This window comes from Cladophialophora carrionii (genome assembly GCF_000365165.1).
Source record: "Cladophialophora carrionii CBS 160.54 unplaced genomic scaffold supercont1.5, whole genome shotgun sequence".
NCBI lineage: Eukaryota > Fungi > Ascomycota > Eurotiomycetes > Chaetothyriales > Herpotrichiellaceae > Cladophialophora > Cladophialophora carrionii.
Genome location: NW_008481830.1, coordinates 1364971 through 1388942, shown reverse-complemented (window position 1 = coordinate 1388942; position 23972 = coordinate 1364971). Strand labels below are relative to the sequence as shown.

At 54.5% G+C, this 23972-nt stretch overlaps 10 protein-coding genes across 10 annotated transcripts; 5 read left to right on the top strand and 5 right to left on the bottom strand.

Annotated features, from left to right (window-relative positions):
* Positions 1-3597: 3597 nt before the first annotated feature.
* G647_06327 (uncharacterized protein) lies at positions 3598-4725 on the top strand (the record flags this gene model as incomplete). Its single annotated transcript, XM_008730649.1, has 1 exon — positions 3598-4725. The coding sequence occupies one exon, from the start codon at positions 3598-3600 to the stop codon at positions 4723-4725; it is 1128 nt and encodes a 375-aa protein (XP_008728871.1).
* Positions 4726-5205: 480 nt separating this feature from the next.
* G647_06326 (uncharacterized protein) lies at positions 5206-6951 on the bottom strand (the record flags this gene model as incomplete). The annotated part of the gene is made up of 1 exon (XM_008730648.1): positions 5206-6951. One exon carries the CDS (start codon positions 6949-6951, stop codon positions 5206-5208), a length of 1746 nt encoding a protein of 581 aa, XP_008728870.1.
* A 1193-nt stretch (positions 6952-8144) lies between these two features.
* On the top strand, positions 8145-9116 carry G647_06325 (uncharacterized protein; the record flags this gene model as incomplete). The annotated part of the gene is made up of 1 exon (XM_008730647.1): positions 8145-9116. One exon carries the CDS (start codon positions 8145-8147, stop codon positions 9114-9116), a length of 972 nt encoding a protein of 323 aa, XP_008728869.1.
* Positions 9117-9196: 80 nt separating this feature from the next.
* Positions 9197-10162, bottom strand: G647_06324 (uncharacterized protein; the record flags this gene model as incomplete). Its single annotated transcript, XM_008730646.1, has 1 exon — positions 9197-10162. One exon carries the CDS (start codon positions 10160-10162, stop codon positions 9197-9199), a length of 966 nt encoding a protein of 321 aa, XP_008728868.1.
* A 1870-nt stretch (positions 10163-12032) lies between these two features.
* G647_06323 (uncharacterized protein) lies at positions 12033-12272 on the top strand (the record flags this gene model as incomplete). The annotated part of the gene is made up of 1 exon (XM_008730645.1): positions 12033-12272. One exon carries the CDS (start codon positions 12033-12035, stop codon positions 12270-12272), a length of 240 nt encoding a protein of 79 aa, XP_008728867.1.
* Positions 12273-12962: 690 nt separating this feature from the next.
* On the bottom strand, positions 12963-14930 carry G647_06322 (uncharacterized protein; the record flags this gene model as incomplete). The annotated part of the gene is made up of 1 exon (XM_008730644.1): positions 12963-14930. The coding sequence occupies one exon, from the start codon at positions 14928-14930 to the stop codon at positions 12963-12965; it is 1968 nt and encodes a 655-aa protein (XP_008728866.1).
* A 498-nt stretch (positions 14931-15428) lies between these two features.
* Positions 15429-16972, bottom strand: G647_06321 (uncharacterized protein; the record flags this gene model as incomplete). Its single annotated transcript, XM_008730643.1, has 4 exons — positions 15429-15732; positions 15784-16121; positions 16169-16857; positions 16909-16972. 4 exons carry the CDS (start codon positions 16970-16972, stop codon positions 15429-15431), a joined length of 1395 nt encoding a protein of 464 aa, XP_008728865.1.
* Positions 16973-18010: 1038 nt separating this feature from the next.
* Positions 18011-19033, top strand: G647_06320 (uncharacterized protein; the record flags this gene model as incomplete). Its single annotated transcript, XM_008730642.1, has 1 exon — positions 18011-19033. One exon carries the CDS (start codon positions 18011-18013, stop codon positions 19031-19033), a length of 1023 nt encoding a protein of 340 aa, XP_008728864.1.
* Positions 19034-19856: 823 nt separating this feature from the next.
* On the top strand, positions 19857-21778 carry G647_06319 (uncharacterized protein; the record flags this gene model as incomplete). Its single annotated transcript, XM_008730641.1, has 2 exons — positions 19857-19988; positions 20057-21778. 2 exons carry the CDS (start codon positions 19857-19859, stop codon positions 21776-21778), a joined length of 1854 nt encoding a protein of 617 aa, XP_008728863.1.
* A 1351-nt stretch (positions 21779-23129) lies between these two features.
* Positions 23130-23972, bottom strand: G647_06318 (uncharacterized protein; the record flags this gene model as incomplete). The annotated part of the gene is made up of 1 exon (XM_008730640.1): positions 23130-23972. The coding sequence occupies one exon, from the start codon at positions 23970-23972 to the stop codon at positions 23130-23132; it is 843 nt and encodes a 280-aa protein (XP_008728862.1).

The following is a 23972-nucleotide window of genomic DNA, read 5'->3' as shown; positions in this document are numbered from 1 at the left end:
ACCCCAGGTCATAATGAAATCATGACATCAAATCTGCATGCAGACTAAAATTTGCCGCAAACCACAAAATACCATCAAACTACGATCACCGCCGACCCCAGCTTCCGAGATGCGGGTTATTGTTCAGCATATGCTACGAGCTTATGAGTTTACTTTTACGAAGGGCACATGGAAAAGCAAGATTGAGCAGATTCGGGCTTTCTGGGAGATAGACTTCTGATCATTCATACCTTACTAGTAGTATTGGACGTTGGGGATCTTAGGCTGCAACGGCAGTCCTTCTTTCCAGAGGCCCTGACTACAAAAAACACATATATTTCCCGGGGGTAGATCAGGACCTGGGCACTCGAGGATTTTCGGAGTGTACTCCGTACCTCAGTTCAACGTCTGACAAGTAGTAGAGTAGCGCTGGTACATCTGTGGCATGCGTGCTCAACAACGAGTGCAGACATGGCAAGTGCAATTCGAGAAGCATACATACTTTTTGTTTCTACCCTCGCAACAAGAGCGATCCTTTCCCGGGCGTCCCTTGCGCGTGCGTAAAGTAGGTGTGTTCTGGAGAACTCGAAGCCACTGACTTACTATATGTAGGATCTTGCGTCCCTTTCCTGGTACAGCGATGCATACTGTGTAAGATCTAAACCGTTCATGTGTAGGTACTACCGCCCCAACCCAGTTCAAGCTTAGCCAACCACTCAGTTTTTGTGTTCTTGCATACAGTAGTCATTGCATCTACGGGTCGCATCCCCGAGAGGTCGGGCAGATAGACATAGATACTTAGATACTTCTAAAGCGACACGATCACTCCGATCCCGCTTGCAAGAGCCACAGTCTCAGACTTTGAGCATATCCTGCTGCACTACGGTGACCATCCGGTTTCCAAGTTCCGTGGCGTCCATGATCGGAATCGATGTCAACGAGATATTCCAGTTCTCATTGTTCAAACCGGCCTCGCGAACAACTTTAGTGTTTAACTTCCTTTCGATAGTTTTGAATTCCACTTTAAAGTCCACCTTTTGCGTTTTGGTGTTGCCATTCCAGTTGTTCGACGCGTACATACTGTACCAATACATAAGCTACAACCTCGTCGTGTGTGAAAGGCTCAAGCCTTTCCTTTTGAATCGACTTCAAGTTTTCAGCAACTTTGAACTCTCAGCCAGCATGTGCAGCACCCTCACCGATTCTAGATCGACCGCCCCTTCCAGACTATGTACCACATCCCTCAACCGTGCCAGGGAGCCACGACTTCAATCGACCCATGCACTCCAACTCACCTCCGGCTGAGGGCTGCCATCTCTTGGTAAAACATACATATGTACTCAGTATATACTGGCCTACAATACATATATAGTAACTATGTACTACTATACATAGTCTGTCTAGCCAGCTAAGTACATACAGCCCCAGCTCGTCACACAAATACTCGTTTTCACCAGGGTCGTGGCGAGCATACATACTTTACCATCTACCTACAGTGCCTTCGGCGGCAATAACCCAGGACCTATACAGCCTCGAAATGGAATGATTCCGGGAACCCCCGCGTTTTCCCATCTGAATACAGTACATCCAAAGAGGTACATAGACACAGGTAAGTAAGTACTTTATGGACCATTTCGCGGCCATGTCGGAGTCAGTCTCCTCAAGGACAATGCCTATTGGCTCGAACATACTAAGTATGTACTATGTAGTCTATGACCGGCTTGAGACGACCGATTACGCCGCCAGTCCGGCCTTGACGGTATACCGCTTTCTGGCCCGAGAGTTGGGGGAAGACGGTGCGGCCCAACAAACGGCCGCGAGACTTAGAAGATCGAGTCCGTTCCGCCTGTTCATCGAGTACAGTACTATAGCGCCCGGTTGTTGGAAATCGCCGACAAGCTCAAGAACCAAGGCAACTTGAAGCTCTAAGACCCAGAAGACGCTGCTTCTGACGGGACCGACAACGGCTACAACAACCTCCTCACGCTGACGCCTGGACTTGAAGTACACGGCAGCGCACCGAGCAGATGTGACGTTTCGACTTCTTCTACACGTAGTACATTTAGACCAACCTCGCGCCCGACGTTTACAAGGAGGCCCACGCCCATTCAACCTACATATATACATTCTCGAGTACTGCCGCCTGAACACGACCTATGCGTTATCCATCAGGCGACATGACCATGGAAGAGGAACAGGCCGTCGGCGTCGTCACTTTACTCCAACTCCGCCAGTCACTGGCCTGTGCGAGGGATCTAGTACATGTATTACTTTACATAATATAGTAAAATGTATCTAGTATGTACTTAGAGGGATTAGATGGAATATGTAGTTTAGCTCAGTTCCAGCCCGGTCCAGTTCAGTCTCAGCCCACTCTAGATCAGTCTCATTTCGAGCTCAGCCCAGTTGTAGTTCGAGCTCACCCCATCTCCAGCTCAATCTGAGATCGAGCTACAGTAGTCCCGCAAGGAGAGCTGTATAGTATATACCGTATACTATCCTTATCATTAATACTATATAACTCTCCCTAAGGAAGGCTAGCTCGGTCTAAGAGTGGGCTGGGAGTGAGCTGAGCTCGAGCTGAGATTGGGCTCAGACTGAGCTGGGATCGGTTTAGAGTGGGCTGAGATCGAGCTAGACTAAGCTAGGATCGAGCTAGACTAGGCTAGGAGTTGAGCTGAGATCGGGCTGAGTCCGAGCTGAGACTAGGCTGAGACTAAACCAGCACTGAGCTTGGTCCTTACTATTCAATTTGAGGGTTTTCAAGTGAGCTGGCCTGGGCCAGAGTGAGCTGGGCTCGAGCCAGGTCCGGGCTGAGCTCAAGTCAGTACCGGTGCGGTAGCAGGCCAGAACCCTGTTCAGATCACTTTTGTACTACTGAGTACAGTACGAATTCTGGTTAACCTGGCTAGCGTCGGTGGAGGGCTGTCAGTGATGTGTACTGACGTCAGGCTACGTAGTATACTGAGGTACGTGTAGTTTACATTAGGTACATACAGTAGTATGATCGATTTACAAGCATACAGTGTCAGTTCGGTCTAAAGGTCCTAGATCTACTGTATTCGTTACCTTGTCCGGAGAGACCCCTACGAAGTCCTGTGTCGCTGCTGCCGCGTGATTTAGTCGTGCACTATGTACGCTTCTGTACTTTAAAGATTCGATGACATCATTCAAAACACCAGGACGGAAATCTCATTCCGGGACTGTGGTTCTGTCAAGCTTTCGTAACCGTGTCGATTGAAGATCACCGGATGGCGATCGACACTAGCAGTATAGATTTTCCGTCTGAACCAACACAGTGGACATCATGATGACCTCGGTAGGTACGGAGTACTTAAGCAGGGCGCTCCGGATGAAACATGCGCTGCGATGTGGTTGGATCTTACCATCGCCTTGACGTCTACACTCTTCTGAAGTTGCTGCACCCAGTTGATGTATGTAGAGTAAACTTGACGCTCTAAAGGACTCTGGATTTTTAATCCGCCAGATTCTGAGAGAAAACTTGAAGTGTAGACACTTTGCTCTACAGGACGGACTTACATCCCAGATCCAGCTTGACCTTCCGCAGACGCTGTAATCATCCCCAGCAACTTTGGACTCACCTTTCATCTCAGGACAATGGCACAAAAAATCCTCCAGACAGGCCTGTCGGCCGGCATGTCCGCCGTCTCCGGCATGCACTCGTCGAAACCTGATCCTGTGCCCCCTGAGTACGACGGGTTGAAACACCTCCTCCCCGAGACCTTCACTCCCGAGCCCTCTACGCGGTACACCCTCCGCGGGAAGGATGGTCACGATGTCCCCATCCCACTGATCATCTGGGGTGCCTGGTCCTGGGGCGACACCAGCACCTTCCACTGGTCAGACGATGAGCTCCCGGCCCTGCGCAAGGCGTGGCAAGAATGTCTGGACAGGGGCATGACTTTCGTCGACACGGCCCAAGTCTACGGCAGCGGCAAGAGCGAAGAGATCCTCGGCGACCTGATCAACAAGCACAGCGGGAGCGTCCCTCGCTCCAAGATCATCGTGCAGACGAAATGGCTCCCCAATGTCACGGACGGGGCTACCAACGTCATCCACCCGGTCGACGCACCCGTCAAGCAGCTCCGCAAGACGCTCGAGAGGATGCACCTCGACTACATCGACTGCTACCTTGTGCATGGGCACGTGCACGTCAGTTCGATCGCCCAGGTGGCCAAGGGCCTCGCGAAATGCGTGGAAGAGGGGTTGACCCGCACGGTCGGCGTGGCGAATTACTCCGTGGACGACATGTTGAAGATGAAGGAAGCATTGGCCGGGTATGGCGTGCCCCTTGCGACGAACCAGTGCGAGTACTCGATTTTGCGCCGCATGCCGGAGATGGAAGGCATGTTGGAGGCGTGCAAGCAGCACGGGATCGTGTTCCAGTCATATTCGTCCGTCGCGCAGGGCCGGCTGACTGGGAAGTACACGAGGGATAACCCGCCGCCGAAGGAGTATCGGTTCAGTTCCTACGATATGGAGCATGTGGAGCCGGCATTGCAGGTGCAGCGGCGGTTGGCACAGAAATATAACGTCAGTGTCGCTGCCGTTGCGCTGAACTGGAACATCCTCAAGGGGGCGGTGCCGGTGGTTGGGATGAGGAAGGAGAGTCAGGCTGTCGAGAACATGCAGGCTCTGGGGTGGAGATTGACTCGCGAAGAGGTCGCCGAGCTGGACAAGTTGGGATTCCAGGGGAAGAAGACGAAGCTGTGGCAGCAGGGATGAAGTGTGTATCATACAGTAGTGTGCAATGTAGGGACTATGTACTTATGTAGTGCAGTATTGAGTGAATGTCGGAGTACAATGACTTACCAACCATGCCGGTCGGTGTATATGTTATACTTTGTACTCCGTACATGAAGTCCTCATGTAGTGTCATGTGCCACTGATCGCTACGATAAGTGAAGCTGCTCCCATACATACGCCGTTGGTGAAACGCATGGGACTCTTCGTCTTTGACGCACTCAAAGAACAATCCTGAGGCACACAAGTCCTGTAGAGTAAGTAACGCAGGTAAAGTACCATCAGGGAACGTACAGGTTGTACTAGTACGTAACATAGAGTACATACCTAGGTAAAGTACAAGTATGTAGTGTCTGAAACAACCCCACTCCTTTGTAACGCTGACAGTCTTAGGCACACAGATGAGAAAAGTATTTCACTACACGGAATCCGGTCAGAGCTCTACCCTCCTCCTCCTCATCCTCACGCAGACAACTTGAACACATCCCCATCTCCCGGAAACCCAACCGTGTCCAAGGTCTCCCATCCCCAGCCCAGAAGATTCTGAAACATGAAATCATCCTCCGAAGGCGTGAACTGCGCTGTAACCCCCTTGTCCGCGGCAAGATCAAGATTCGCAGCCTCGAGTCCGCGGAAGTTCTCACCAACACCAACAGCACCACCGGCAGTACCACCGTCCTGGTGATCCGAGGCACCTGTATCCCTTTGCGAGTCTATTCCCCGTCCATGCCCTTCTGATTCCACGACTGGTCCTCTAGTCGTCGCGGCCTCGGATGCAGAAGGCACGTTTACACGGGCTGGCAACGATGATTCAGAGCCAGAGTCAGCCGCAACTGTAGTAGCACCCACGACCGTACCCACACCCATGTCGACCCTCCTCGCCCGCGCGGCGTCCTTCTCGGCGCGTCGGCGCAGGCGGCTTAGGAGATTACAATGGCGGCGTGCCTGGCTGCCCTCTGGAGCCAACTTCGCGAGATAATCCTGGCATAGTCTTGCCTTGTCAAATATTGCATCTACCCCGGGAAAGATCCCAGCCGGCAGACTAGCGCGGCTGCTCTGGATCACGTAGACGTAGAGTGTCGAGATGGCCACCAGGGCAATGTACTGCGTGAACCAAAAGGCCTGGTACAGGGCATTGCGCTGGATTAGGTCGTGAGTGGCGTTCAAGATCGTGGTGATGGCAGCGACGCATTCCTGGAGGGGCTTCAACGCACGGTCGTCGAGGATGGACATCGCTGGGGACGGCGTGCTGTGGCCTAGACGGCTGAAATCGGCGAGCAGGCACCGGCGTGTGACGAGGATGCGCAAGTGCGCGTACGCCAGCTTGAGGACGGTGTTTTGGCGTTCGAACGTCCGGTGGCCTGCGAGCGTCTTGTCCCGGGGCTTGAGGAAGTCTGGGAGCCTGTCCCGCCACTGGGTGACCGAGTCGAGCATTTCATTGGTCCGGTCGAATAGTTGGTCCTCCGTCAAAGGTTGCAGCGGGTAGAGCAGATCGCTGTTCCGGCCCATGAGCTTGGCGAGGTCGGCGTGCGCGATGAAGGCTTCCAGGTTGCCGTGCAGGGGGAGCTCATCAGGTGATTCCGAGGACAGCAGGTCTTGGTCGTCGATGTTGCGCGGGTAGGGCTGGTCGATGTCCTCGTCGCGAAGCATTCTTGGCCGGCCGAGCATCACGCTGAGGTAGTCATCCAGGACATAAGCGCACCAGAACGTGCGCTTTCGCGACTCGAGCGCCACGAGATCGAGTTTGCTGGAAGCCGCAGAGGACTCCCGGTGCAGGCCGAGTGAGGTCAAAATCGTGCAGGCGAGGCTGAACACGTATCGGCATTCGTTTATGCGGAACGTGCTGAGCAGGTACAGGCATAGAGCCAGCCTGGACTGCACGCTCGCAAGGGACGCCGGGCCTGGTTCTTGATTGAGTAGAGACTTGGCCCTCTCGAAATAGAACTGGCTGCGATGCAGGTCTTGATCGCCGCCATCGACGTACCTGTCATTGTCTTTCATGTACAGTAGTGCCTGCGAGAAGACTAGGAGTGTGCAGGCCGCCTCTGCCGTCGACAAGCGCTCCCCGGTCAACAGGCCGGATGTCCACTTCTCAAGCGTCGGCCGGTGTAGGAAGCGATAGGTCGGGGTCGCAAATCGGAAATAACGTTCCAGGAGAGCGTCTGCCTCTTCTCGTGAAGGCATTGGCTGGTCCTGACGGACTTTCATCGGAGGTATGTCGCCGTGGCATGTTAAGAGTGCCGTTGGCAGAGTCGTCTCTGCTTCGGCAACCTCGCCCCGGTTCAATGTGTGGTAGAGGAACGACACGCCTGCTGTTGCACCAATATGATGGCCCTCGGCAAATGTTGGCTCCAGCGACGGACCTCGAGAGATACGGGGGATGTGCGCGTTTGATACTGTCGCCAGCGGATTTGGTCCTTGTCCTTTCGAATTTGTCGCATCTCTGGTTGACGCTGGCTGGGTTGGGTGACTTTCCCGGGAATTTACACCTAGGAAGAAACCCGGTTGTTGCACCGAGGGACTCTGAGCAGCTTGGACAGTATGGGTGCTTGAAAGAGGGACCCGGTCAAGGTCTCTGGGTTGCGGCTTTGCAACGCCGTCGTACTCGCAACGCACACCTTCACCATGACAATAGTCGCATGGCTGAGTCCCTGAACAGCGCACTTTCCTTCTGTCTTGTCGTCAGCGTCCATACATGGGAAAGGGCGTACAGAAAGCTGCAAGAGCCGGTCGGGTTCGCCGCATAGAGGCTCTTCCTTCGGAGCGACTGCATACACGAGGCGTAGCTACTTACCTTCTACAGAACAAACACGCTCTCGCAGTGCGCGGATGCTTTAGCTTGCGCCTCTTCGGTGGACTGGACGGCAGATCGCCGTCGTCACCTATCGAAGGCGTTGTGTCCATCGGCGTGGGATTGGCGCAACAGAGTGCGTTCCGTGAAGCGTCGGGTGGGAGATGAAGGTGTCCGGTGCGGAAGGGACCGATGACAGACGGGCGGGGAAGAAGCTCCTCGGGTTAGAAACCAAGCGGAATAGGGGAGGGCTGGGCACAATGCGTACTCCGTACACCCCCACGAGAGAAAGATCCAGAGACTGCCCTGGTGCTGCGCTTCCACACTCCGAGAATTCCGTCGGCAATCGACGCAGCTCCCCCACGCCCCCATTTGGCTCGTTGATGCTCACTTAGCAATAGTCTCAAGAGAACTCGTGTCAAAAACACAGAATGGCATCTCGGAAACGTTGCCGAACGCCAGTCATCCCGGTGGAAATGTGCAAACGCCTGCGAATGCATCCATGTCGCTGATTGAAAAGGAAGCCTACCACCCACCAGCAGCTGGGACCTGCTCTTCTCGCAACCCAGGATTACCCCTAGCAAGGATCCAGATCACTACCAGAACGACAATGGCACTCAATCGAACCTTCACACTCAACACTGGGGCCGAGATCCCCGCTGTAGGTTTCGGCACCTGGCAAGCGGCACCGCATGAAGTCGAGAACGCGGTCGAAATTGCGCTCAGGGCCGGTTACAGACATCTAGACTGTGCAGCAATCTACAGAAACGAGACCGAGGTCGGTCTGGGGATCAAGAAAAGCGGCGTCGATCGAAGAGACATCTTCATTACGTCGAAGCTCTGGAACTCGAAGCATGACCCCAAGGACGTAGAAGCAGCACTCGACAAGTCATTGCAAGACCTTGGTGTCGAATACGTCGACCTGTACCTAATGCACTGGCCGGTGGCTTTTGCTTCAGGTAGTCGTTGGTTTCCTCTAGATGACAACGGCGTCTTCAAGTTGTCAGAAGTGCACTTCAACGAGACGTGGAAGGCGATGGAGGCACTATTGAAGACGGGGAAGACTCGAGCCATTGGCGTCTCCAATTTCAATATCCGCCGCCTGAAAGAACTGCTTTCCGTCGCCGAGGTAGTTCCCGCCGTCAACCAGGTCGAAGCCCATCCGTATCTTCAACAACCTGACTTGCTGGACTTTTGCAAGGAGAAGGGCATCTTGATCGAGGCTTACAGTCCTCTCGGAAACAACACCACGGGAGAGCCAAAGACCGTGGACGATCCGGAAGTTCATGCGGTCGCCAAATCTTTGGGGATGGATCCGGGTCAAGTGCTTGTGAGCTGGGGCGTTCAACGTGGCACGATAGTCCTTCCAAAGAGTGTTACCGAGAAACGCATCAAGGGCAATTTCCAGGATGCTGTTCTTCCGGAGGAGGCGATGCAGAGACTGAATGCTCTTGAGAGGCACAGAAGATTCAACTTCCCAGCAAGATGGGGTTATGATATCTTCGACGAACTCGGAGAGAAGCAGGTGGCCGAGATCGCGAGGAAGTCGGGCCCTGAGAATCTGCAGAAGTTCACTGTTTGAGCGTACAGTTCTGCGTCGGGACAGATGCCACATAGATTGATAGACGGTGACGCAAACCGCTCAAGACATCGCTTGGATATTTATGAACCCCGCGGTGGGCATATTCTCTGATGCTGATAATTCCAATCAAATGCCGCCCAGACTCCGTACAGATGTACGACGCTCGCCAATACCACAAAGACATGGAAGAACTGGTGTGACGAGAGCCAAATGTCAAAGCGGCCCGGCCATACAGACTCCGGAAGCCGCGTGATGAAGAAGAAAGCGCCAATACCGTAAACGAGGCCTTCCAGGAACCAATAAGGCATTCCGGAGCGCACCCACATCTCGTCCCAGCCGTAAAGGACAATGCCGTGGATGATCGGGGCAAAGCCCGACAATGCTGTAAATATGAAAGCCCACGTCCGATGAGGCCGATACTTCAGGCCTTGTAGTTTGGGATGCAGAACCAACGTGGCGGTGATTAGGCTGAGGGAGATGATCATGGTCCAATAGACGCGCCGCAGGACGGGCTCGCAGTAAAATCCCACATAGATGCCGGAAAAGAAGCTTCCCAATATCAGCGTGAGAATGCCAACATAGTCAACCCTCAGCATCAAATTCTCGATGTCTTTCGAGTGGCATATCATGGTATGATAGCTGCAGGAAAGCAGCATAGTGATGATGGCGGCATTGACTTGGACGCTGAAGACGGCGTGGTCTGCTATCGATGCATCCGGATAGAAATAGCTGAGGCCACTATAGATGAGAAATTGTCCAAACATAAGACCGACAGCCGGTATGAGATGGGTGTAGATGTTCAGCGACTCGTTGTGGAGATGGCCAAGAGAGAGCAGGCAGGTGGTCCATGAGTTGGACACTGGTCGGTACCCTGATCTGCAGAAGTGGTTGTCTTGATACCATTCCGGCAGCTCTTCGAACCTAAGGAGCCTGTAGGGTTTTGGCCGGTATTGATGTATGAAATTCTCCTGGAGGGTAGGGATACTTTGTGCCCGTGGCCGAACTAGTTTCTCCTTCGGTCGTCGATACGCTAAGATAAACGACATGTTTATGGAGTACCCCTGATGACGCGCTGCGTCAGCCCAGGGGTTTGAGATGAAGTCTCGAGTGTCCGGCGCTGCGAGCCTGATAATCGGCGGTAGACAGTTGTCGACTTGGTGTATCTTCGAACGGACTCGAGACGGTGTGATAGTGGTGAGAACAGCAGAAAAAGATTTCACATGTGCGAAGATGATGAAATTAGAAGTCCTGCCTCCGACGCGCTGGATCTGCAGATCGGTCGTGCTCGCTTCGCCCAACCGTTTCGCATTGGGCTTCTGACAGCGGTAAGCCGGCGCCTTCCGCAATCGCTAGTACAGTATCAATATCGTCATCGGCCGCTTAGTCTTTTGCCGCAAGATGCGACCACCACGACTGCTCTCCAGGTGCCGTGAGCGAGCCGAGTCGCGCACTGTAGACTGGCATACTTCAATGGACTTGCGGAGTCGGTGGTCTCGAAGTAGGGGCCGACTTTTGGCAATATTACGAGGCGAGGGTGTGTGCCTCATCTGTGCTGGGGAAATTACTGCTCCACTGCCCAACCACTAGTCGGACCAGTTTGTCAGCCCCACGATTGAAACCATATCTTCGTTTTCGCCTTTTGAATATTGACAGGGCTGATTTCCTGACCCCGACAGATCTTGACAAGGCTGTGATTCTGCTAAGAGCATTGGTCCCGTGAGGTAGTGCAGGGTCCAGATCGGCAAGCTTGGGTCGTAGCACCGGGAGATTTCATAGATCTCATGTCGGGATCAGACGGTGTCGTGGCGGGAGCATATAAGCAGCATTCCAGCCAACCCTCCCAGGAAAGTCGAGAAGACAGAGAAAGTTGTCCGATTACAAGCTGGATCCAAAGCGCCATTGCGAAGTTCGGTATGGGCATGAAGCCTCACTTGCCCCGCCTTCAGATGAGTGGTGGCGGCACGCTTCTTCGAGTGCACCAGTGAATGAACGCATGTAACACTCCTCACTGTCTCTGGGGGAAAATATAGTGTGCATCGAGGGTGCTGATCACCTATTAATTGTTAATTAGATGAGAGCGTGTACGGGCAAGACCAAACGCGTGGTGGTGCTACCGAAAGGCTTGGCGGTGAGGCACCGAATATTCAGTGCTCAACTTTCATTTCGCTTTCACCGGCACCTCACTTCGATACTTCGAACCCAGTTACAGTACCCATGATTATTTCTTCATCGTCCGTCACGCTTGTTACATGTCCGAGTCTGCCCTTCCTTGAGCAGAATTTGCCGTCAGTGTTACTTTTTAGCAACCACTTGCCTTTCCTGCACCAACCATAACAGTAATATCCACGACCGAACTCTCCATGGCGACGGACCTTGTTTCCCTGTGCTCCTATAAACAAGATCCTGATCTACTCTGCCTTGTTCGCCAGAGCCGGAAGATCGATCGCATGGGCGTACGAGCCGAATAACCACACCTTGTGGCGCCGCAGACGAAAACAAGCAACCGTCAGCACCGAGCCGCCCGTGTGCGACCGAGGCTGGGCGCCATCGCGGAAGAGGTACGAGATGTAGAAATGCGTGGCCCCGCACAACTTATCAGGTTTGACGATCGCCAAAGAAGCGGCCCGGTTTGCCCTTGGTCGGAGAACGAAGCATGATACCCATGCATAGTTCACGTTGTATAAACTGACTGACGTTAGTCCAAGGGGCGAATCTTCCCTTTGCGACAACAGCACTTACGCCTAGACGCCAAACAGTGTGAAAAAGATCGAAAAGTATCTCCCTTCAAAACCCGGGACGGTCATGGCAATAACAGGATGATCATTGCTTGCGACGAGGCAGCAGCTATGCAGTCAGGGGATCTGATTGATGCGCTACGGCTAACCGTTATGGTGGAGAACAAGCCGCTGCCTGCATATGCAAGACTGTCAAGAGATTATTATGATCCGAGTGTTGCCCCCTGACCCTGCATACCCTTCAACGATTCACCAATGTGCCATATTTTCTATCGAGCCTTTCAGAAGGCAATCGGAGAGGTATACCAACGGCGGGGGTAGTGGATCGGTGACATTCTTGTGCTCTCGTAGCCCGAATTGCGTGAGTTCCTCCACGTACAAATTCTGGATACTTGTCCTCACGACGACGAATCAGTCTTGACTGAGGACATTGACTTGTTCTCTCTGTATGACGGCTCCCTGCAGCCGACGGGACTTCGTGCCAGGATCCTGAAGAAGATCCAAATGGATGGCAACACATTACCGCAGATGGTTGTATTCAAGTACCCGAGTATCGCCAAACTGGCAGCGGCCATCATCATTTTCCGTGACCACAAGTCCATCGAGGTCAGCGACATCATTGAGTAGATGGAACAATCCATTTACGCGTGCCTGTGCCACGAGACTTGTCAGATATTGCGTCGTGCTGACTGGCGCCCCTGGCTCACCAGGTGCGCATCTTGTCGCACAGCTCGTTCTTCGAGAAGACATTTCCGAAGTCAGACGGCCACGACAATTGGCGCGCTCCCGGCTCTTGACGAATCTCCTTGCTGGCTGCCAGTCAACAGCGTTGCCGCAACCGTGATGGAGATTTCTCTTTCCGACACTACAAAGTCGGGCTTCAACGTCGCTAACCCACGTCCGGTTCACTGAACCCACGATCATCTCCCTGCACTCCGCCGTACAGGCCTCACGTTCGCTCAGTCAGTCAGCAAGAATGGATCCGTCGGCCCCACGCTTCTGACCATCTCGATATCTACCACATGACGGTGCTCGGGCGTTCGGTGAAATGATGCGAAATGAAGCAGTATCACACTGCCAGTCTAGATAGAATAGATTTCAGACAAGGCTATTAGCCCGGATCGTCTGATAACAGCCTGAAGATATTCGTGGTCTTGGTCGGGATGATCTGTGTTTCAAGCTGTCGTCCCCCTTTCCTCTTCTTCCTCTTCGGCTTAGCTGATACCCACACCGCTTCGGCATGATCAGTACTGGTGTCTTGATATCCCTCGTCATATAGCACTTCTCGGATCCCGGGTTCAGCTTGGCCTGTCGGCTCAAGCACGGCTCTCAGACGCTGGATCGTCAAGTTTCGTGTCTCGATATCTCCTTCACTCAGTTTCGAACGCAAGTGAGGTATGTCGAGAAAGAGGTCTGCTATGGGAGGCATATTCGACAGCGTGCTATGAAGAGTTGCTATTCCCGTCGACAGTTCTTCGACATTGCCAGAATCCGAAGAAGCCATAGCTGCAGACTCAGAAGGGTCCTGCAGTTGGTTCATGATGTACCTTGTAATTTGGTAGAGCATTCGGAGAGAGTAGAGCACCGCCTGGGTATTTGCTAGGAGGTGAACGTCCTCCCAAGATATTCTCGGAGGAGTTTTGAAGGGGAAGGCAGGCGTCTGAGGCAGCCCGAAAAGACGCACAACTTGTGCTAAAGTTATGAATGACTTGCCGAGTCTGACCTTTTCTTGGTGTACCAGGCAAATGGCAAGGGCGTACCATGCTGGCAGTGCTGTCGTGTCACTGACTGCCGTGCCTGGAGAGGAGGGTGGGACATATATGGCGAGAAGGGCTTCCAGTTCAGCCATCCGAGGAATGGTATCGGCTGGCTTGAGACCCGTCACGGTGGCAGATGCGATCCGCTGTCCTTTTCTGGCATATTCCGTGACAGGAGCGGCAGGCTGTCTCGGTGTCTCGTTTCTTGACCTTGTCGAGGACAGTAGAAGGGTGTACCCGAGCTGTCGAATATCTGCTCCATATAACCATGATGAGTCGCGTTGTGGGTCTTCGAAGATTGGAGTCAAATATAGGTGAGGCGAGTCGTCTAGCCCGACAATCAGCTCTGCGGTCCGGGGATCGAGACCCTCTAGTTTGAGCTGAGTGTCGGCGGGCATCGACGGTAGGAACTCCTCTAGAAATGTATTGTACTCGCTCTTCATTCTGTCCAGGCTCGAGGGCTCCCTGGCCCGCTCTCGAATGACCGCGGTGGAGACGCTGGAGTCGAGAAAGCGCTCAAACCCAAATGCAAAGAGAGAGTCGACATCCATCCTCGACGCAGTGTGTGCCGGGTCCAGACAAAGGACTGTGTACTCTAAGCCCTTCGTCGCAGACCTCCGCTGCCTCTTCTCGAGTGAATGCAGCAGAGCCATGCAGCCTCTCTCGCCCAGCTCATGGACTGCCAGATCCGCGTCGTTGGTGAGAATTGCTACTTTCGCTGTGGAGGCTTGAGCTGCCCGGGCACAATACAGATCTGCCTCACCAGGAACAATATGGACGCGCCTTGACCATGGGCGGTCAGTGGCGCTCAGCGCCTCGATGACACTTGCCACCATGAACGGTGGAGCTGGTAGAGTCGACCTTCTCGTCGAAATCCCGGAGGTTTCCCAAAGCGCTTTCTCGAAATCCCGCACTCCAGAGGAAGAAGCTGAAAAGGGTGGGAAGTCTGCGTGGGCTCTTCGAAAGACATCAAGTTGTTGGCGCACCTTCTCCATTCGATCGAGACGAATCTCCCGTTTAGAGTTGGGCAAGCCCCCATCGAAGAAGATGTGTGCGATGGTGATGCCATGGATCTGAAGATCGTCCAGAACCTGACGGACTCCTTGGTTGATTTCGTCGTAAGTCGGTGGTAGAGCAAAAGAAGTGAGACAATTGAGACAATGGTATGCCAGCAGCCTGTTATATACAAAGTACACAAGCGAAGGCCCGTCCACTATCAAGGCTTCAACGTGGGTTGTCTCTGTGGCCGACCGAGGCGAGGCGCCGAGAACAACTCGTTCAGCGTAAGGGAGAAGATCTTGTAACAACCGCTGGATTCCCATGGCTTTTGAGCAAGGACCGCCATGTCAGCAGAAAAGGAGTGGCATCCGTAGCTGGGATGAGAATGTTCGAATGATGCTCGTCAATCGCAGGCCAAGTAATTTTAGCTGCGCTTCATGAGATGTAGACCGACGTACCGCCCGGAATTGCTGCGCTGAGTCAACGGATGCTCCACCGCATTAACAACTTTAGTAATTTTTGGGTTTCTGCACTGATTTCCCTTCACCTCAGACGCGCCTCAAGCAGCATACACAACTCTTCTATCTCGAGACGTAGATATATTTGAAGATACCCAGGACCTAAATGCTACAGAGGCTCAGTTAAATCTCGCCGCTTCACTGTGTCAGTTCCAACAAGCGCAGCAGAAATACCTTTGTCTTTCCCAGACTCCTCGCCAACCCCCTGAAACACCAATTCCATGCGTCAGATGATCACAGCTTCGAACGCAAGCGGGACGACTCTGCCATCATCTCAGCCTTCGTACAGAACTTCAAAGGTGCTCAGTGAGTACCATTCACCTCCACCTCGCCAGCCACAGACACTTCGTTCACGGTCGCGGTTGTGCCGACTTTGTCTCCACCGCTTGCAAGCTTGTCCGGGACCCCCTTCTCTCCAGCTTTCACTGCAGCGAAGTTTTCATCGAAGACCTCCTCGGCGTGCTTCTCGGCGTCATGCGTGTGGATCCAGTCCTCGCGCGGGAATTGAACCGATTCAGGGTTCTCCTTGACTTTATCCCAGTCCGCTTTGTGCCACATGTCTCGAGTTGTCTCGCCGGTCTTTTGGACTGCCTTGACGCGGTCGTATCTGTCCAGGTTTATCAGTGCAAATTCAAAGCCGATGTCGAGATCTTCTCACCTGATTCTCTGATACGTCCGAACGGCATCTTGGACTTGGCTTTTCCCCGCCCGTCGGAGACAGACAGCGATGGTGACACCGTCCTCCATTGATTGCGTCGCACCCTGCGCGGACGTTGGCAAGAATGGATGTGCCGAGTCACCCAACAATGCAATCCGGCCTCCCTTGCTGACCCAGGTTGGGAGCGGGTCTCGGTATACCAATTTCCAGTCGACGAGGTGGCTTTCTGGAGTCTTGGAAACAATAGTCTTGCAGAGAGGGTCCCAGCCCTCAAACACCTTGTAAACGTCTTCCAGCTTGCCAGGGAAGGACCATGACTCATCGATGTCTGCTTCGTCCTGCGCAATAGTCAGCAATGTCGGACGTCCAGTTGGCCCGAACGTACCCTGTGTGTCAACACCCAACAGCAGTCGCTTCCGTTCTTGATGGTCGAGAAAAGGAAATGGACATCCTGTCCAATCCAGCCCTGAAAGGTGTCGCCGTTGTTGCAGAAATGCGCGGTCCGAGGATCGGCGAGCATGTCGGTGTTGGGAAACCATGCGCGGAAAACGGCATAACCGCTGCTCTTCGGCTTGTCGAAGTATCCCAGAACAAGTTCTCGTGCCTTCGATCTCACGCCATCCGAGCCAATGACAACATCGCCCCAGACTTGCTCCCCATCCGCGAGTTGAATACCGGCTCTGTTGTCCTCTTCGAAGTACTTCTCCACCTTCTGTCCGAGATGGATGGGGATTTTGAGATCGTCGCGGGCGTAGTTGAAGATGACCTCGTGCAGCTCTCCTCGGTGGCCGTTGAAAACAGGAGCATCGGGGTCCATCGGAGGTGTCTTCTGGGTGATGATGTGCTCTCCGGTGTACTTGTGGATCTTGAATCCGTGGTTGACGAGGTCAATACTCAATGCTCTCATTTTCTTGGCTATCGAGCCATCGACACCCCATCTACGAAATATCCGTCCGGCGTTTGAGCCGAAGGATATTATATCTCCGAGAACCTTGAGCACTGGGAACGACTCATAAATCTCAACATCGTGGCCCTGGCGATGGCACTCGATCGCCGCAGTGAGGCCACCGAAACCTGTCTGCTGTCAGCATCTCGCCCATGCCAGAATGATATAGGGTGGCTCACCTGCTCCGACGATGATGACCTTGACGCCGGTTTTGGACTTTGCGAACGGTTCCTCCGCAGCCATGATCATGTTTGATATGCTTCAATTCCGTTCTACCGTTTGGGACTACTGCACGCTGTGTCTTTCCGCTTTCTGGCGATGGGATTGACGGGCAGGGTCCAGACAAAGTAGGACGGTAAGAAAAGCTTCTGGAAAGACTTTGATGGCGGGCAGTCCATATTAAATGAGCCAAGGACCCTTTCGATCGCCGCACGAGGCCGATATAGCCCCACGATCGATCCTGTCGGTTGTCCTCACGTGCAATCAACTCTGCTGGCGAGAGCGGTCCAGTCACGGTGCGGAAGGCCTAAGCTTTCTCCAACTGAACTGCCGTCCCATGCATTGTACCAAAACGGACAATGGATGGCGTATAGTGAGAGCTGATTGGCAGCGACTCTGCTGTGGACGTCTCTCCACAACGAGATGTTCACCCCATCGTTTCCCCCATCTCGCCTCCAATAGTTCGTTCGACGATAATGGTGCATTACGCAAGTCAGGCCTACAGGATACAGTGCAACAGCGCGTCTCCGGAGTCCGCTGATTTACCACACGAGGTAATTGCATACCCAGTAGGGAGTATCGACTTCGGCGCCGAGAATCGGCATGGACCCCACCCCTGGTGCGATGCTGAGACCGGCCAACATCTCCGACTCTAGATTGCGAATCCGGGCGATCAGCCTTCTATATAGTCCAGCGGAAGATTTATGTCCGAACCAGTGGGACATGTGCTTTGGCTTCGCCATTTCCAGCGATGCTACAAAGCTTGTGAATTTCGGATCTCGTCTGGTGTTGGTGTCTCCTAGCATCTCTCGTTGGCATCATATCATCGGTCTCTCAGCTTGGATCTGCACCACCTCTCCGAGCAGAGGCGAGATATAGGCACTGGTCACTGCGCACGACAAATTCGAAGCGACTAGGTCTGTCCGCTAGAGTCCTAGGCTCAGACCTGCTTGTAGGCCAGTTTCTGTTGCCAGTATCCATAGCCCGCCATGTCCAACATGGTGTCACATCCCGGATTTGATCGATATACCACCGCAACAGCAGTTGCTCGTACATTTAGCGATGCCATCCGAGGCAGAACAGGTTGGTCCAGACGTGGATTCCACCCTGAGTAACCTGGCTTATGTCCCTACAGTCGTTATCGTCGGCGTGTCGCCCCAAAGCTTGGGCGAGTCCATGACAACAGCCCTTGCCGCTCATTCGCCCTCGTTGCTTGTCCTAGCTTCGCGGACGAAGTCGAAAATCGAAGAGGTCGTCTCCAAGGTCAAAAGCGAGCATCCTGATCTACGAATCGAAGCAGTGCAGCTAGACCTGTCGTCTTTAGACTCCGTCCGCAGGGCCGCTGAGGGTATCAACAGCCTAGTCGAGCACATTGACATCCTCATCAACAACGCCGCCGTGGTGACATCGTCGCACGAGTTCACCAAGGACGGGCTCGAATTGCAGTTCGGGACCAACCATGTAGGACCGTTTCTTCTCACAAACCTCCTCATGCCGAAACTTCTCAAGGCGGCGCAGAAGTCTCCACCAGGGTCGACCCGGGTCGTCAACGTGACAAGTCAAGGCCACATCATCTCCCCGATCAGATTCAGCGACCATAAATTCCAGAAACGGCCGGAAGACATCCCGGCCGACGAGCGACCTATGTCCCGACCAGGAGTGTCGTTTGACCCTCCGCCAGGGGAAACATACGTGCCATTCGTGGCATACGGACAATCCAAGACTGCCAATATCCTGATGTCACTGTATCTTAACGAGCATTTTTCGAGCGCAGGCCTGCAAGCGATAGCCACGCACCCGGGGTCCATTTGGACAGATCTCTCGCGGAACCTGGACGAGAAGCATCTGGCCATGATTGAGAAGACGAGCACCTTCTGGAAGGACCTCGATCAGGGCAGTGCCACGAGCTTGGTCGCGGCTCTGGATCCGAAGCTGTCGGATCCAAAGGTGATTTACCTCAGCGACTGTCAGTTGGCGGAACCTGCGGGGTGGGCGAAGGATGTGAAGGCCGCAGAGCGACTCTGGAGCCTCAGCGAGGGGATTGTCGGGCAAAAGTTCGACCTGACAACAGGTAGTCGGCTGTGATTGGAGAACTTGCGACGTCCGTATGGGAGCACTGTCACATAGACACTGGCGTTACTCACATATGATGCAGACAGTACTCACAGTATGCAGCGGCGGTAACCGGCCTTGGAATCTCAATCCATATTATATATGTATATGCAATTGATTAGCCGATTAGCCGATCCGCACTTCTCCCTAGAGCTTGTTCTCGTGTGTACTGTGTTATGCCTGGCTGACCCGGAAGTCACAGGTTCGGCAATATCGACAGGAGGTGCTGTGCATGTCGCTGTGCATACTCTAGCAGAAAGTGACTGAGCTTATCTCCCTTCAAGCATCACCACAATTCTTATCAACCGTAGAGCTTGTCAGGTCGCGCTCGCTTCTCCGGCCACATCCCGTCACAGCTCAGGAAAAGAAGGCGTAGCGGAAGATCGGATCACGCACGCAGCACCACAACCTATCAACATCGTGATCGACGTCTCGGCAAAGTGGAAACAGGGCAAGTGATGTGCGTGCACTGCTGCCGGTGAGCTGGCCGGTTGCATCGATCGACCGTCCACCAGACTCAGACAGGCAGCTCGTGGATTTTGACCTCGACGCGCCAAGATGGCATTGCCAGTATCGACACAGGCAGAGTCACATCGAACAGGGAAACGGGAAGGGCAGGGAAGCACAGGTACAGTAGGACGTGTGGTGCCCGAGTCTCGTTTTCCCCACATCCACTGCCTCGATGGACGGTGATTGTGTATTTATATGTGTATTTATATGTGTATATATATGTGTATCTGCCAGGGTGACTGCACGAGCACCGCACGGCACGTCTCGATCGGCTTCCTGAGCAGCCATGCAAGGACATTTCATTGCCATAGCTCTCCTCGGGGCCCGGCTCGTGTCTGCTCAGTTCCCACCAGAGCCTGAAGGTGTCACGATACTGAAGTCCAAGTTCGACGATGGCGTGTATATATCATACAAGGAGGTGAGTGGTGCTGCTTGCCACCTAGTTCGATAGCCTGGCATGTTGGCTGACCGTCTGTGGACTCACAGCCGGGGATATGCGAAACCACGCCGGGCGTCAAGTCGTACGCGGGATACGTCCACCTACCGGCCGGCACGCTCGGCGACCTGAACGAAGCGCAACCGTACCCGATCAACACGTTCTTCTGGTTCTTCGAGGCTCGCAAGGACCCGCTGAACGCACCCTTGTCGATCTGGATGAACGGCGGTCCCGGCAGCTCGTCGCTCCTGGGGCTGTTCGACGAGAACGGACCCTGCATGGTGAACCCGGACTCGAACTCGACGCGGCTCAACCCATGGTCGTGGAACAACGAAGTCAACATGCTCTACATTGACCAGCCGGTCCAGGTCGGGCTGTCCTACGACGCGCTCCAGAACATCACGCACGACCTGCTCAGCGGCGACGTCAGCCTCCTGAACGCCACCGACCCGATCCCCGAGCAGAACGCGACCTTCCTCGTCGGGACGTATCCGAGCCAGAAGGCCAACTCGACGGCGTTTGGCAGCCTCAACGGCGCACGCGCACTCTGGCACTTTGCACAGACGTGGTTCCAGGAGTTCCCGGGCTACCACCCGAACGACAGCCGCGTGTCCATCGCCACGGAATCCTACGGCGGCAGATACGGCCCCTCGTACGCGGCGTTCTTCGAGGAGCAGAACCAGAAGATCGAGAACGGCACGTGGACGGACGTGGGCGACATGTACATCATCCACCTCGACACGCTGCTGATCATCAACGGCTGCATCGACCGCCAGGTGCAGTGGCCGTCGTACCCGCACATCGCGTACAACAACACGTATGGGATCCAGGCCGTCAACGAGACCGTCTACGACCAGATGACCGAGGGCTATTTCGGCGAAGGCGGGTGTCGCGACCAGATCGCCACGTGCCGCGCGCTGTCGCTGCAGTACGACAGCACGCAGCGCGGGCTCAACAGCTCGGTCAACGCCGTGTGCCAGGCGGCCGAGTCGTACTGCACGACGCACGTGCGCGACCTGTACACCCGCCTGTCCGGACGCAACTACTACGACTTCGCCACGCGGGACCCGGACCCGATCCCCTCGAACTTCTATCTGGGGTATCTCAACCAGGCGCACGTGCAGCGCGCGCTCGGCGTGCCCCTGAACTTCACGCAGAGCAGCAGCGTCGTGGCCGCCGCGTTCCGCAGCATCGGCGACTACCCGCGCCCGGGCTGGCTCGAGGACCTCGAGTACCTGCTCGACAACCACATCAAGGTCACGCTCGTGTACGGCGACCGCGACTTCGCGTGCAACTGGATCGGTGGCGAGGCCGTGTCCCTCGCGGTCAACCACGGCGAGGCCGCCGAGTTTCACGCCGCAGGGTACGTCCCGATCCGCACCAACGCCAGCTACACGGGCGGCCAGGTGCGCCAGTACGGCAACTTCAGCTTCTCGCGCGTCTACCAGGCCGGCCACGAGGTGCCGGCCTACCAGCCCGAGACGGCGTACCGGATCTTCCACCGCGCCCTGTTCAACCGGGACATTGCCACGGGGGAGGTCGACGTCGCGCGCAACGCCTCGTACGGCACGCCCACCACGGCGCCCAAGGATACCTGGGCCATCAAGAACGAGGACCCGCCCGAGCCCTTGTGGGTGTGCTACACCTGGGCCGTGGGCGATACTTGTACGGACGAGCAGCAGGAGGCCTTGTCCAACGGGACCGCCGTGGTGAGGGATTGGATCTACATGGATGCGAATAGCACCATGCTTTATCCGGGGATTTTTAGCTAGAGGAGCCTAAACGAGATGGACTAGAGGAACTCCCTACGCTTCTTGCGGTGGTACAGTAGGCAGGACTGAAGCCCATTCTAATAGTCTGATCGTGGTCTAATTACCGTATCTGAGAAAGACGCACTCTCGACCTCTTATGTCGACAGCTACAGTACATATAACTATGGGCCATGAGCGGGCTTTCTCATTCCCGTTCCCGTGCCCAGGACCGGGGGAGGAAATGCACGCCAGACAACCTACTGGCTAGTTGAATACCGTACGCACTCATCTTCTCGATGTCCACCTGCATTCTACCGTGCTTCTCACCTTCCACTTGAGTACCTCCTGGCTACCTCGTTACCGCCTACCCACGTCACCATTGCTGTGCTCGACTAATAACTACCGCTCCCGCTGTTATGCTCGACCAAGATGCCGTGTTAAGTGAGTAACTGCGTTAGTTAGTTAGTGATTGATTACGCAGGTTCCCCCCATCTGGTATTCAGTGTTCTCCTATTTCCGATTCTCCGAGAGCTCTTGCTGTTGCTGTCTCCGGGAAGGGAGTGGATCTACTACTACCTTAGGTACCTAGGTATGTAACTAGGTATGTAATGTGGTGTAATGTAATGTAGTACACGGACGTGAATAAATAGAATGATGGTTCACCCCGAGAACCTAGACTATCAACTATATCATTAGCTTGCTATGCGAGAGGCAGTCTTAGAATTCGAACCCCCCAGAAGGATACGTCTGAGAACGGTACACGCGGAGGATACTAGGGTAGGTACCGGGGTAGTGACGGGAGTCAACAATGGGATGGAACGATAGCACTGTACAGTACAGTAGGTATTTAGGTCACGTCGACACGCGGGCTGTTCATGGTACACTGCAAAGTAGAGTACAGTGAGTAGTTACCTTGGTGGATTAGAACGAGCTGCAGTAGTACCGAGACTGGTCCTCTCGTCAAGAAAGGAAGTGTGCAAGGGTTAGTTTACAGGCGTGGCATGACATGCTACTGTACATCCTGGTGACTACGTACTGTATCGGAGATTGTGGGTCTCTTGTATGTTCAGGTCTATAGAGTCTGCGTAATCTGTGTAGTCTGTCCTTTACAGTAGGCTGCTCTAGTCTGCTCCGCGCTGCCATGCTCCTCTCCTTATCCTACGCACCTCTCGTACATAGATGAGGAGCGCATACCGGACCATCAGATTCATTCGACTCGACTCGACTCGTCTAGACTACGACTTGGTCTCCGATCACCCATCACGCATCGTCCCATTATAGGGCCCGTCTCATTCGTTTCTCACTTCCCATCATCTATATCATGGTTCGTCTGATTCATTTCTCACTCCTCGACCCCCTTCGGTCGTCCGTCTCACTCCTCGTCGTCCAACTCCTCATAATGCCGATAAATCCCCATACTATACCCCTTGCGCCTCTCACTGGCCAGATACGCACTCACCTTCTCCAGAACCTTGACGCGCTCATAGAGACCCCACACGGCATCATAATCCCCCGTCTCCCTCAAGCGGCGCACACGGCGGGGAAACGCAAAACTCACCCCGTCCAACGTATGGAAGAGGACCAAGTCCGCGTAGGTCAGCTTTCCGCCGTACAAATACTGGCCGCCCTGTGACGCCGGCCCCTTGAGCACCCGTTCAAAATACCCAAGGAACTTAGGCAGCCTGACGGCGCGATAGTCGGCGGCCTTCTTCTTGGCCTCCTCTTTCTGCTCCTCGTAGTACGCTCCCGGCGCGATGGGATGGTGCGTGTCGTGCGGTTCGTTGGACAGGCCGTCCAGGGCCGTCAGCGTCAGGGCGTTGACGTGGTACAGGCCTGCTGGGTCCTCATTGGGGTCGGGGACCAACCCGAGTCGCAGGCCCAGGTAAGAGAGGATGCTGGGCGTCTGGGAGAGGAGCACAGTGCCATGTTGCAGGATCGGAGGGGCGAGAGGCGGCGGGTTGGTTTCGTCGCCGAGGTTCTTGTCGCTGATTTGGGAGAGCACGGCGTTGACGCCCTCGTCTGTCGTGTTGGCAACATCGGTGTAGGCTGTGCCGGTGGCTTCGAAGGCCAGGCGGATGTGTTCGCCTCGTCCGGGGATGCCAGGCCAGTAGATTAGACGGTAGGAGTCGCCGTTGCTCGTCCCGGAAGTTGGTCCCGAGTCCGCTGCCGAGCCGTCGGTCTTTTGGCGCTTGGACGAGCGTGTTGATGTTGCCAT